This window comes from Aulostomus chinensis, chromosome 22 (genome assembly GCF_037954235.1).
Source record: "Aulostomus chinensis isolate RoL2024-O1b breed Wild chromosome 22, RoL_Achi_v1.0, whole genome shotgun sequence".
Taxonomy (NCBI): domain Eukaryota; kingdom Metazoa; phylum Chordata; class Actinopteri; order Syngnathiformes; family Aulostomidae; genus Aulostomus; species Aulostomus chinensis.
The window spans coordinates 16,043,208-16,057,520 of NC_141341.1; the positions used below are offsets into that span (position 1 = coordinate 16,043,208).

The 14,313-nt window shown below is 43.4% G+C and overlaps 1 protein-coding gene across 1 annotated transcript in view; it reads right to left on the minus strand.

The window, feature by feature from the left end:
• Positions 1–3,174: 3,174 nt before the first annotated feature.
• csmd2 (CUB and Sushi multiple domains 2) overlaps positions 3,175–14,313 on the minus strand; it is a 280,010-nt gene continuing 268,871 nt past the window's right edge. The window contains 5 exon segments of the mRNA XM_086193866.1: positions 3,175–8,105; positions 8,469–8,646; positions 9,361–9,493; positions 12,687–12,774; positions 13,409–13,521. Of these exon segments, the coding sequence (XP_086049992.1) occupies positions 8,487–8,646; positions 9,361–9,493; positions 12,687–12,774; positions 13,409–13,521 (494 nt within the window). The 3' untranslated portion in view covers positions 3,175–8,105; positions 8,469–8,486.

Genomic DNA, 14,313 nt, shown 5'->3' on the forward strand with positions numbered 1-14,313 from the left:
AAAGACGCTCACAAGTCGAGGAAAATAGACGGAAACAACATCGTTGTTTTGCTTTCTAAAAAGCGAGCTGTGGCGGGAAAGAGCCGCGATAAACATATGATCGAATCTGTGGCGAGGAGCGTGTTCCTGCTAGAAAACAGCTCATTTAAAGATGGAGGTTTGAGATCCAATGATCGCATGCATGTAACTGTACAGTCTGGCTCTTCAGTGCAGCTCCTCTTATTAAAAAAGCAAAAAGGAGGAACATGGCCGCTGGACACCTGGGTAATTGGAAAGAGCTGTCATCTCCAGAAATACTGCCGTATGTGTGTGTGTGTGTCAGTGTGTGTGTTGTGGCAGACTGCAGAGTGATAAAAGTGACAAAGCTAATTGTCGTCTCTTGCGTCTACACACTCAAAGAGATTCCCACGACTGCTGAAAAGCATTCTTCTCTTCTTCAGAGCTTCGCTCACTGAAGACCTGAGGGAGACATTTGGGTGGCGGCACAGCACCAGAAACGGATGCTGATGTTTTAAGGTCGTCTGAGTCCTTTGCTTTTATAACACCCGTGACTCAGAAGTTAGTGGGCACATTGACTCACGGGAGCAACTGCAAACTGGTCGGATTTAGTGTTGAAATTAGCAAAACCGTCCGGATGACGCAAGGCAGCCACAGAGAAGATCCTGGTGTTGAGATGGTTGTTTGCTTCATCTGCTTTGACATTAAAGTCACGGTTTCCCTGGCGGCAGCAGAGCAGTTCTTGGACGATATTGCTGGCATTTTGGGCCGTTCTTTGCACACAGGAGCAAGAGGTAGCTCCTTCAGCTGAAGCATTACTTTTGCCAACAGACTTTAAACAGCGTCACGGGTCGAATCGCTTCGCTCATGTAGACTGAGGACATTGAGCCTTTGAGGTGGCATTTTGTTGACGCGCAGCAGCCGTATATTTATACCTGTCCTAGGATGGCCTAGCTAACTGTCAAGCATAGCTCGGGGCCTTTGTTTTTAATATTGTAAAAAGCTCCCTCGCGTACAAATTCTTTGTCAGAAATCCATCGATCAGATCCTGCCTCGGCTGAGAAAAGATGTTTAATGCCTGGTGTTGAGCGTCTGGCCCTTTAACGAAACCCAAAGAGACCTAAAGCACTGCGTGGACGTGTATTTTGGAGAGTGACATCCTTCCAGGCTAAAATCGGGGCTTACCCGCAGCTGCGTATTTAGGAACAACTGCAACCACCTAAAACAGATGCTCAAGAGGAACCTGCAGGATCAAAGAACAACAGAGAAACTGTGTTTGACAAGTTAGAAGTGTGTGAACACAAACATGGAGGCCCTGAACAAGTTCAGTCTGGGGGACGGAGGGTAAATGCTGTGAATGAACACTCCTGCAGGTCAGAGCTCTTTGACAAGGTTTGATTAATCACCATGGCAAATTGTTGGTGAGCAGGAGTGACTAATGACCCATGTATGGCTGTTGATTTAATCAATCAAGTAAAGGCTCTAACCTTGCCAATACTTGGATGAGGGACACACACACACACACACACACTTCCTTGAACCAAGAGGAAACATTTTGTGCTGCGGAATAAGCCACAGTCATCCATCGCCTACAAAATACAAAACAAACAGCACTACAAGCTCATCATATGAAGGGGAATCAGGAGGTCAAGGGTTCAATCCCAGCTCAGAGGAGGACAATGCACCTCCAGCAGCAGCCAGCGCCATTTCTGTAGAATTAGCAAGGTAAACGTGAGAGGGAATGAGGTACATGAGGCGTCACTCCACAGCACTTTGTGTGCAGCGAAGGTACTTTATAAAAATTAAGTCTGAACGTTGTGTATGGGCCCTCCTCCACTAAAACCCCGAAACACTGTAATTGAATTTCCATCACAACGCTCACGAATATACAGATTCCCCCTCGTCACAGCACAGAAGAAGAAACTGATTTTTTTTTAAATGCAACAGTAAAAAAACAACAACAACCCAACAACCAACAACCCACAAAGTTCAATTCTAAAATAACATATATTCCATTTTTACATCTCGCTTGTGTTTGCTAAAATAAAAGCTGGACGCAGACCAAACATGAACAGCAGTCAGTAATTAGATGTGACGAAGGAAATGTGTCATGGCGCGCTGGGTCAACACCAGACTATCTAATTCAAATTAAGGCTGACGTTAACAACACCGTTTCCAGTTCTTGTACATCTGTTCAAATCAATACAGTGAGTCAATCAATGCATTAATCAGGGTCAAGGTCAGGTCAAAGGTCACAAGGAGCCCAGGACTGTGTCAAGGGACAACAAAGATATTAAATCGTTGGAGTACACTGTTGTTTTACGTCACCTTCTTTCAGACAAAGTTGTAGTTGCGCCGGCTCTAACTTAACAAATGCTACTACTTCTTAACACCTCCGAACTGGTGGCTAATCAAATCACATGCTAAAGCTAACAACAGCATGCTAAACATTAATCAGTTCGGACTGACAAGTTGAGTCAGAAGTTCCGACACAACTGGTAGGACACTGCAGCTCAAATGAAAGCACCAGGCCACTAACTGGCTGTTTCCTGGTCGTGGTCCTGCAGCTCAGTCTTGTCTTGTTACGGCCTAGCTTGAATAATTTTGGCACTGAAAACGTTCTGAGAATGTTTGAAAGGGACATTTTAAATTATTTAACAACCTTAAAACATCCTTTCTGTGTCTTTTTTTTTGGACTATTATAATAACGTGGCAAATTATAGCTCATGTCACAGCTCATGTAAAATTCCCTGCTGGATTTGAGGGTTGGAAACAGCTTCTCACAGGTAAATCCAAAGGTTTTTCAAGCACTCTCAAGTCAGCAAAACTACAACTTTTCCAGACGGGAACTAATAGCCTTCTATCACCAGATACGTTCCAAGAGTGGTGAGATGGGCCAACAGGTTCACGCCATGAAAATATCTGAGTTTGATCTAGAATGCATTCATAAAGAGAGACCCTTACAGAGAAATATGCAACTCCTAATGGGTGAAAGCAGATCTCTCGGCCCTGACATGAAACCAGGAACGTCGGTTCTATCATGTGTTATTGTTTATTACTCAGAGGTTAATTGAGCACAATTAGCTAATGGATTCCTGGCCGGAGGCAACGAACACAGGCACTCAATAAATACCCAGATGGAGCGTAGATTTTATATTTTATTCCAAAAACCTTCAAAATAAGTTTCAAGTTCAAGAAAGTAGAATAAGCTTAGACACAATGCAAAGCATCATATACAGACGGATAAAATACATTTTATATATTGCAGACAAGCCATGGTGGGTCTTACATATGTACAGTATGTATGTAAACTTTTATGTACAATCTTTTTTACATATAAAAAAGCCTTGTTTCTATTTTTCTTTGTATATATTTATATATATATATATATTTATTTATTTATTTATATAGAGATTTTCCATATACTCCCCACTAGCATCTGTACTACAATAATGAAAAAGAAAAACATTTACATATATGTCAATCCATTTTTCTTTTTATATTACAAATGTATTTTCATAAAAATATATCTCTGTACAAAAAGGTTTTTTGTTGGTTTTTTTTTTTTTTAATTCATTAAACATGTTCTCTTTCTCAGAGACACTTTCTTTGCTCTCTGTGGTCACACAGTCCCGTCCACGTTTGTCCGTGTCTTCGTTCATTTGGGAACCCTTTTGGTGTACAGCGAGACATCGACGCGGATCTTTGCCTTCCACTGTTTTCTTGAGGCGTTTAAGGGCCGCGTTGATCTCACTGTTAGGAGTTTTAGTCTCAGTCAGAGGCTGGGTGAGCGATCTTCCAGACTTTTCGTGAAATGAAGTTTAAAAACAAAAAGGAAACATGAGACCTTGTAATAACATTGACAGGAATGTAGTCTCTTGTAATAAAAAGCAGCTCTGTAAATATTTTGCTCTATTATACTCTTGATAAATTGGACATTGTCTTTTTTTTTTTATTATTATTCCAAGGTTGACAACGCTGTCAGCACACATTTTTCTCACCATTACTGCACGCACACAGAAGGAGCAGTTGTGGGATTACAGATATTGAACACAGTAAAGAGAAATTCGGATGCACACTGAAATAAAATACATTCAGAAATACCACAATATTGTCTTATCTCGGTTCATCAAATAAAACAATTCCCTTCCTCCGGACGCTCGAGTCACCAGAAGCAGAGTTGGACTGAATAGTGAGGTCAAATTGCACGAACTGGGCCTTAAAACCCTGTCTTACAGAGTGCGACCATGGAAGATGGAAGATCACTTGTTATAGATGAAGAATATGTCGCACACAGCACCACTCCTGGATCGCTCTGTGATTCAAAAGATGTACAGTAAGGACTGTACTTAAAAACATGAAAGAAGGCTTTTGGTCCCGTCCCCGACTGGAGGAAAATTCAGTCGACGTGATGGGAACAGGACGGCCATTGCTGCGGTCTGTTTCATTATAGAGGAGATGATGAGCAGGAGAGGACTCGGAGCTGCGTCTTGCTGATAACGGAAAAAGAACCTCGCATGAGCAGAGTTTCTGTCTTAAAATATGCAAAGAGAACCAGGAAGTTGCCAGCTGCTATCAAGACAGCCTGGTCTCGATCCCAGACTGGCTGATCTTCATGTTCCTAGAACGACTTCACTTCCTTTGAGAACTTTCTTGAGTAACCCAGATGGGTTTCAAAAGAAAAGTGTTTCTATAAGCTGTAGCGCCCATTAAGTGAAAAACCTCATTCCTGCAAAATAACCTGCACGTCATTTTAAAGACGTCGCCTATTAGGAACTCCTCTTCCTAACGGCGCTGAAGGAAGCAACATCAACAACTGATTGAACAGTTCAGCCTAATTTTGCCTTTTTCTACTAATTGAATTGAAATTTGGATCATTTTCTTTGGTTGAAGAATTGAAAACTCTCTCTCTCTCTCTCTCTCAAAAAAACATGCGCAACAAAAACAAGCAGAAATTTTAAAGTACAGTACAAATGACGCCAAAAACACAGAACTTCCAGTTTCTTTAGTAGGTGTGTGTTTGCTTCTTCATGCATATATTAGAATAAAGGACTGGGCTGCAAAGGAGAATTTCACAGGTTATGATGTAATCCCTCCCGATCTGAACTATTTGGGATTCTGGAACACAGAAGTACAGCTGGTTCATCAAATCAGTATCATGAGGTGGTACCAAGGCACTATAATGAACCTAAAGTGCTTACTGGAGACTGGAGGAGGAGCACAAACACGGAGAAGGTCGAAGTCTTTCTTTCTGAGTTCGCGTCGGCCGAGCCCTTGCTGGGTGAGAACAATCATGGTTGGGTGAGATTCTGCTTGTTTTTCAAAATCGATCAGGTAAATCATGTCAGATTAGTTCTATCAAGGGACCGCAGGGGGCTTCCTATGTTACTGCACCAGCTACTTCTACTTGTTTAGCGCTTAATGCAGCTTAATAAAGTGTTGCGTAATGTGTATTAAATGTGGCCATGAGAGGAGTGAATGGAGGGGAAAATCACTTATAAAGAGGAGGCCTTAACAGGAACTAATTGCATTGAAATTAAACTATTTGGAGCAATATAAGGAAAAAAAAATTGAAAATGAAGGAAATTCACAAAGCGACAGCGTCGCTAAAAACTACAAGAAAGTGAACGGCGGCACGTTAATGTTGATGGAAGCGCTCGACTCCGAGTGAAATCTCCAGGCGTAATTCAATTGTTTCCTTTTCCATCAATTCACGAGCGGAGAAGGAGCAAGGAGCAATATTCTATCTGTACTGAGGAGATAAGTGAGAGCTTTAAAAGTAATAAAATTGTAAAAGCAATTATCAACCCACAGCGAAACTGATTGAAGGGAACAATGCGTTGATTGGTTTCAAAGCCCTGGATTTCGGAGGAAAATAGGTGACTTTAAAGACTTCATTAAAAACCTGTCGGTGGGAAGGTGTCGCCACGCGCATGCATGCACGTAGGCCGAATACGGAGAATTTTACACTTCAGGTCTTTAAAAGGCCAAAAAAAGAGGAGTAGCAGCTCAAAAAGGTGACGTGAGGATGCGTCATGGTAACGGTTCTCAAATGAGATCTACAATGACGCGCGGCTACATTAAAGCTAACTGTATGTAATGGCAGCCCACTTAGTGAAGCATGCGCAGGAAACGCAGCTCGCAAAGCTCGTAGCTTCCCTTCCATGTCTTGGACTTACTTATAGACACCGTGAACCCCCGGCATGTCATTCACCTGCCTTCTGATTCTTCCCTCCTGTGGTGCACTTTCAAAACAATATTTCCACGTGTGTATATATAGGTATATATATGTGTGTGTGTGTGTGTGTGTTATTGTTCTAACATTCAAAAAAGACCGAATTGTCATTCCCAAATGACTTACATGGGAGTGATGAGTGTGCCGGGGACTCCCCTGCTGTCACACCTCGGAGGAAACCTTCTGCAACATTTCCACGAAGACTAAAACAAAGTGACTTTTTTTCCCCCCAAAGTGATGGAGCTGTTAAAAGTATAACATGAAGGAAAGACCTGAATGGAATCAATTGTGAGAGAGAGAGAGAGAGAGAGAGAGAGAGAGAGAGAGAGAGAATCACTGACTCGTCCATTCTTCAAACGCTGGCGTCTTAAGGGAAGATGATCACACTTCAATCTTTGTTGTCCGAAGGCCGAGTTAAAGGTGCGCCCGCTGCATCTTAATATCAGTGAAGACCCTCAGTCGTATAGGAACATGGGAGGAATCCAGGACAGGAACCTTTAGATTTGACACCAATCCCCCCCCCCAAATGTGCCACATGTTGCTCTGTAAGCTGGTGCTACAGTTTTGCTTAGATCTTTGGAAACAGAGAGAAGGAGAGAGAGAGAGAGACAGAGAGCGAGAGAGGGAGGAAACGAAACGTGGTCCCCGGGTGATCGTATATTCATGGAAACATCACAGTTACCGTTCCTTTTTTGGACCCAGCCAACTTTTTTTCTCCCCTTACATGCCTCAGAGCGACAGTGGCAGGAAAGTCTCGTTAAACATCGGATATTGTGTATCTGTTCCCACTCTTCTTTTTTTTCTTTAGCATCTCCCACCCCTCACACACACACACACACACACGCAAAGTGATTGCACACAGATCGCGACAAACAAGTTCTGCTTTCTATACTTAGTTCGAGGTGTCCAGAGCATCGGAGATAGAGGCTTTGACATAAAAAAGGCCAATTATCTGTCCAGGCCAAATTTGGATTCACACTGCAAATGCACCACACACACACACACACACACACACACACACACACACACACACACACACACGGTCTCTTTCCCACTCATATAATTTGAATGTCCAACCTCACTAAGTGCTTTTTTCCAGCGGTGCTCAAAACCTTTTAAACCCTGCTCTGGACACCTCAGTAAACAGAAGTCCACCTCTACTTCCCAAACAGCAGTGACAGAATGTGTGTGTCTCTAACGTGGCCCCACTGAATTTTTAATTCATCCTCAGCCGGGGACTTGTTGCTCCTGGTGAAACCTTCCAACAGCCTCGGGAGCAGATGGCTGGGGATGAACAGGTTTCATCACTGAAAGCAAATGGTGTTTCAAAGAAAAAACAAAAAAAAGGAAAACAAACGGCGAACATAACGAATGAATCTAAAAGGGTCCGAACTGTCTCTACTCATACCGGCCACCACGGGGCTGTCCGTCATTCAGCTCACTAGCACAGAGATCTCTGGTAGCTACATGTCAGTATCTCCACTTTAAGTTGACCGTAAATATCCCTTGGGTTTCAGGCGGAGGGAGGTGAGAAAAGTCATCACAGCTCTGCTTCCAGCAGTACTCCTATTGGCTGCAGTCTCAGGTGGAAGCATTTTCCTTCCCAACAAGGTGAAAAAAGATAAAGAAAGCTTGTGAAGTGACAAAAAGAAAAGATTTTGTTGTTAGCATTTGTTACAGTTGTTGCCGTCTTCACATGGTTTCTCTTTTTGTGTCTCCTGCAGGTAGGAGCTTTTCCCACTGGAGATGTTTCTTGAATGTTGTTGTTTTTTTTTTTTTCAGCGAATAAAATAATCTCGGCCTCTGCTCAAGGAACTATGGATGTCCTCTGCTGGCAGGCAGGCAAAGGTGTGGAGCGCTTCTCCTCCCCTAACTGGGTCATGGATGATGCGCGGATGCAAGGACGGGATGGGTATGCAGAAGCAGAGGGATTGACAGAAAATGTCCAGCGGTGATTGTGAGCAGGTGAGAGTTAAGGAGACAAAGAAGGACGGGTGAAGAACAGAAATGATGGAGATGAGGGTGATCGGAAAGAAGAAGATGGGAGGTGGAAGAATTATTGTCATGTTTTCAACAGTTTTTCAAGTTCAAACAAGAAATTCTTGATGCTGTAAAACATTTAGCTTGAAATCTGATTCTGAATTTTTGCACACCTCGCGTTTCTGTGTGTGTGTGTGTGTGCGCGCGCGCATTGTGAGTAGAGATGTGTATTCAGATGTCTGTGTGGTGCTGTTACCTCTGGAGGAAGCAGTTGTTATACAGCTGTGCACACTGTGCTGACTGTGAACTCTGTCTCGTTGGCCATGATGTCAGTGGGCTGGATGTTGCGATCATACATGGGGTTCTCAAACGTGGCTCGTCCGTTAGTGTTCTCGTGGCCCACGTAGCCGTTGAAGGGGACTTTGGGTCTTCTTCTGAAAGGTGACATATCGACATTAAGTTCAGATTAACCCAGTTCAGCTAATACAGGGCGGAGAAAGCAGTCGTCACACAGCTTAGTGATGCAGCGTTTCAACAGGGTGTTTTTTTGAGGCGCTTTACAATAATAGCACCTTAATTAAGGGCTAGTTAACTACAAGGGTGCTGAATGATGAAGCATAATTAACCTTTCATTACTGTCGTTGTGGCAGGTGGGGAACACATACATGTACCACTCCACCCTAACCCTCTGAAGCCACCCCAACCTTCCCCGTTTTCCATGAATGCCATTATTTAATGTCTTATAGACGACCATTAATTAATGGTTAAATAAACATTCCCAACTGTTAACTATAATACTGCCGTACCCCTACTGCAAAGTGTTACTTGATGTTTTTTAACATGAATGTAAACAAATAAAAACATTCATCAAATGAGCCCGGAGCTGACTGCAGATTTTTTTGAATTTCTTGGTTACATTGATTATTCAGCCAGTCGGCAACCTGAACCATCCAATCATGTTTTAATAGCTTTTATTGAACAATGCAGTGGAGCACGCATTAATGCAGCACCTCCAGTTGGACCCGCAATACACAAACTATACACTGCGATACTTACTGCATATCTACAGCTACCGGGGCTTAAGAAGGTCATAATGCCTGCAGATGAAGCGGACATGCAAATCCGTAAATGCCAGGTGTGGACCTTACCTGTGTTTGTAGAGGTACAGAGCAAAGCCTGCGATGATCATGGCTATAAAAGGCACTAGAATGGCTGCTGCCACTGAACTGCTGTTGGAGGCAAAGTTGTAGCCCGGGTTGTCTCTGCTGGGATCTAAACTCTCTGCAAGACAGAGATAACATTGTGTCTTTCATTTCACTACAGTAGGATGGGAATTCAGCGGCAGCCATTATAATCTAATTACACGAAAAGAGAAAAACTTTCAATAAACAAAAGTGGGAAATTATCCTCCCAACCCTCTGCCAAGAACTCTGGACAAAACTTTGAGGGAAGTAAACAACAACAACAAAACAACAACAACAAAAACCAGCGGAATCAAAAGGATTGTAATAGACTAAGAAGGCTGCCAGGAACGCCTCAGTTCTCCATAATAGGCCGAACAGACAAGTGACTTTTCAAAGTTGATATCAACGGGTTTTTATAATTTCTCTCCCTGGGAGAGTCAAATTCCATTATCCTCACAATTACTCTCAATTACTGACATCAATGGCCAACAGCTATTACGTCATTTCTGATTCATTCTCTAATTCATAGGTGTGTGTGTGTGTGTGTGTTTGCAGTGTAAAAAACAAAACAAAACAAAACGCAGATATTGGAGCCCACCTGCTTGCTAGTGAATGCCAAAAAAACTCCACTGAAGGACAAGTGACAAACAAGTAGGAATTCAATTAATGTGCTCTGTGGTGTTTGCCAATCAAACGCTCGCTACACAAGCAGATGCACAAACACACTCGTCCAGTCAAACCACACCTGCAGTTACCCCACCACTGAGTTTAAACAAAATGCCAAAACATCAGCAAATTGAGTCGGATTACTTCCAAGACACCCCACGCCACCCCACGGAATCACAAATCCATTTTCTCATACTCAGTTTAACACAAACATGAAGGCCCTGGCAGTAGCCCCAGTCCTCTGTATTAATAAAGAGCTGTTTGCTTAATCAGTGTGCTGCGGTGCAGTTGGGGGGGGGGGGGGTGGTGCTGCTGGTGGTGGGGGGTGATCCACACCTGCTGTTCAGCCAGGCACCTCTCTCATTATGGCAGATTTTCACTTCCACTTTCACTGTGTTCACACAATTTTCACTGTGGACATGTGCACCTTGTCTACACGAACGTTGCAGAGCTGCGCAGCAGGGCTCGGGCTTAATGGTTCCACCCCCCACCTCCCACTGTGACCATCGATGTGCACTTGAGCAAGGTACTGAACCCCTAAATGCTCCTAATGAGTAGCGTGGCAGCCTCCGTCAGCAGTGTAAATGAATGAGGCGACGGAGACAGAGCTCCATTAAATCCTGCCCACACCGGAGGCAAAATGTCTCAGAGAATTTGTACTTGACTTTGTACGGCCCTCACTGTCAGTTTGGTACATCAGAACCTTCCAGCAACCTTGTTATATTTGCAAGCGAGTGAGCTAACAAAAGTAGCTGCAAATACACAGCTAACAGTACCTGAGTTCTGAGAGGCTAGCACATTTTCTACAGTAGCTTGGCTGCTATCAGCGCGTGAATTTCGGAATCGCAAAACATTTTGAGTAGCGTTGGGTCCTTGATGAGTCCTTAAACCAAGACATAAGTCCCAGTAGCATAGGCGACCATCCAGTTCCTGTGTCTCAAGGTCAATGGGTTTTCAGTTAAATGCCATGAAATTGTTAGGAAGCTGCTCCTCGCTACAGGGGTTGTTGTGGACATTAAACGTCATCACACCAAACAAAAGGAGCTTTGTGAGCTGAGTTTCCATCGGTGTTGTAGTTCATTAGCATATGAGGGCTGTACTTCTTACGATTGCATTCACACTTCAAAAAGTCGTAAAAGTGGTGGTCAATTGTAGAGATTATCGTCTGAGACAAAACAAGCAAGCACCAAACTCTAGTTTAGCACAGAGCTTATTTCCTGCAAGTATCCAAAATGTGAAAAAAATCCCATTGGCTTTGGTCCCTACAACTTCCAGGTTGGCCTACAAAAACATGTTATCCCTTCGGCACTCCTCTGTTCAGAATTCCTGCTCATATCTGACCTACTTTCCTTGAGTCTGTCTTATAGCCAAAATGGAGGCAGCAGCAACCTTGGCTTTGTTGTTACCAAAACTGCCGAGTTCCAAGGCACCATCAACATCATCAGCAGACAAAACACCAAAAGCTGTGGTCGTCTACGTTACGCTACTGTTGAAAGAGATTAGAGGTCGTTATCAAAATGAGATCAATGTGAGGGAAGTGGGAGCGTGGAGGGTTTCAGTTACTTCAAATGTGTGGATATTGTTGTTGGACTGCATCTCGGTGAGGAGCGCCACTGACGGACAGATTAGCGTAGAATGGGTTAAATCTGTACGGTCCAGATTTCAGAAGTCAAGTTCTGGGGGTTTCACAGAAAAACCTGAGTTAACTGTGATGAACCCCTCTTCAAATCTCAGAACATCATGGAGTTCTGGCTGATTTGTTTTACATGGATGAAGCAATGCGTTCTATATTATACACCATGTGCTTTTTAACTGGATTGTAACAGTGGGTGGCAGCAGTAAACCAGTGTTGTGAACTGGAAGGACCTTTTTTGAATTAATTGTTTTCCCAGAATTCAGTCATTTTTTTGTTTTTATATTAGAGCAGCATGAAATGCACAAATTAAATGAGAATCAACACATTCTCTTTTTCTCTGCCAGATGTGATTTTTTCATCTAAGACATGTGACCGTGGGACCGAACCAAGAAGAAACGGGGGGGGGATAAATCTCTCCCATAATAGCACGACTGCAGCAGCCATCCTCATCCATGAAGTCAGGATGTAAGGATTGGTTGTGTACCAGCTGCAGCAAAAACCAATCCAGGAGGATCACATAGCTGGGATTTCTAGGTCACAAACATGAAGCAGAATACACTGACGGCAGCGGGTTGGAAAAATGTTCTTCTCCTAAAAGCGGAGCTGAAGATGCTGCAAAAGGCTGAGGTGTAGCAGAGAATGGATGTTTACAGTATCAGTGTTGGGATGTGGCCGTGCTTGATATGGGAAAGACGGGCGACGACAAACAAGCCACAAACTCGCCACGGAAAGTTTGTTGTGTGTGTCGACTTGTGTATGTGGTTCTAGCAACCACGCTCGTGATCAGAGTCTTTATGCAGGATTCACAGCCACATTTGTTGCAAACTAAATGCTGTGAAATGATTTGCAGCTAATTTGGAAGGCACGATAAGAGATTCCGCTGATTAAAATCTGGAGGGGAAAAAAAGAAAAAACTCAGCGGCACACGTTTCGCCCCTGGAGACGGCATTATATAGGTATTACGATGAGAAATGGACAACTCACTCACCCAGTCTCTGGAGACCAAATTGTCCAAAGCCTTTTCCTCTGACAAATCCCTGGTACACAAAGGAATTGGAAGAGGAGATGTAGGACACCTAGGGAGAGAGAGGAATGGAAGACAGACACTTTATGCTTCACATCTCGGCTTTGCAAAGGAGCGTGTCATCAAAGTGTCAGCACGCAGCAAAATGAAATATCATGTCAGAGGAACTGGGGTGAGGGGGTGTGGGGAGACTCTTACAGCTGACATTTAATATGACGTTTTTCTGCTCAAGAGCACAAACATAAACACACTCAGCCTCACTGAACCCATGTTACACAGGAGGAATACTACACTCCTGCCTTGTGACTCATACACATTCAATAAAAACACAGCAGTATATACACACACACACGCACACACACACACACACACACACACTTGTGACCTGCTTTTTTAATTATATCTGGAGTGCGTGAGCATTAGCTGTGCCTGAGGTTGGGGGGTAATATGGGATAGAGGAGAGGAGGGAGGTCTGTGGAGTCCTGATTACCAGGCAATGATTTAACTGACATTTTAATTAAAGAGAAAACTCTTCATGGGCCCTCCATCTCCCCAGAGTGACAGAGGTTGTGTGCATGTGTGCTTGTGCATATTTCACAACCTAAGTGTGTGTGTGTCTGCAAATTTGCATATTAAAAAAAAAAGAGGAAAGGTAGCATTGAACCTGACCCTGGACTTGCACTTACATGTCCGTCTAAAGCCCAGTTGTCTATTTTAAACTTGTTGACGAAGATCTCCACAGGGCCTCTGATCTGGTGGACCTGTAGCAGCAGCTGCGCTTCCTCTCTCTTATATGTACCTATAAGACAAGAACCAGGGTCGACAGTTTCAAGTGAAATGACAATGATAAAGCGGATTCATTATCAAATCGTGACATCACCTTCCCCTACTATGTTGTGGCGACATGTTATCAGAGTCATGTGTCATCACGAGACACAAATTCGCTAACAAAGACTCAAGTAGACCTTGACCTGGTTTCCGTACCTTCAGACTCAACATGTTTCCTTGATACAAAATTAAGTTTGGTTTGAAACACGATTAGCTTGTTTAAATTGTAATGCATGCAAACCTGCCAAAGTCCGAGGACACGGCACACGAGCATGAAAGGGGCTGGATTCAAGGATTGTGTTACTGATGGCAGTGCAGAGGTATGGAAGGTGTGCAGCACAAAAATGAACGTGTCAAGTTGCACAACATCCAACCTCATCCATCACTACAGAAATGCATGTGGTTGTCTCCTTAGCTAACAAATTAACTAGTCGAACACCTAAAGAGCTGACATTTAGCTGTCTTAAGACTTGGCTTTGAATCTATTTAGCAAAAAAACAAAAACCAAAACCCTTTATATGAAACCTTAAAGCTTTGTTATGTGTGAGAAAGTTTGACCTCAGACGTCTTTGAAGCTCAAATACAATTCTAAAACAGTGAGTATAGTGCTTTGCTATGCAGACCATCAAATTAGGCAAACACACCCCTTAAGCACCTGTGTTTGCGTGAAGCGTGGTTATCCCTCACCAAACTCATGCCCACAAGGTGCCATACATGCTCACTAACCACAACGCCAAAGAGCCAGACTTGTTGCCATGGTAGT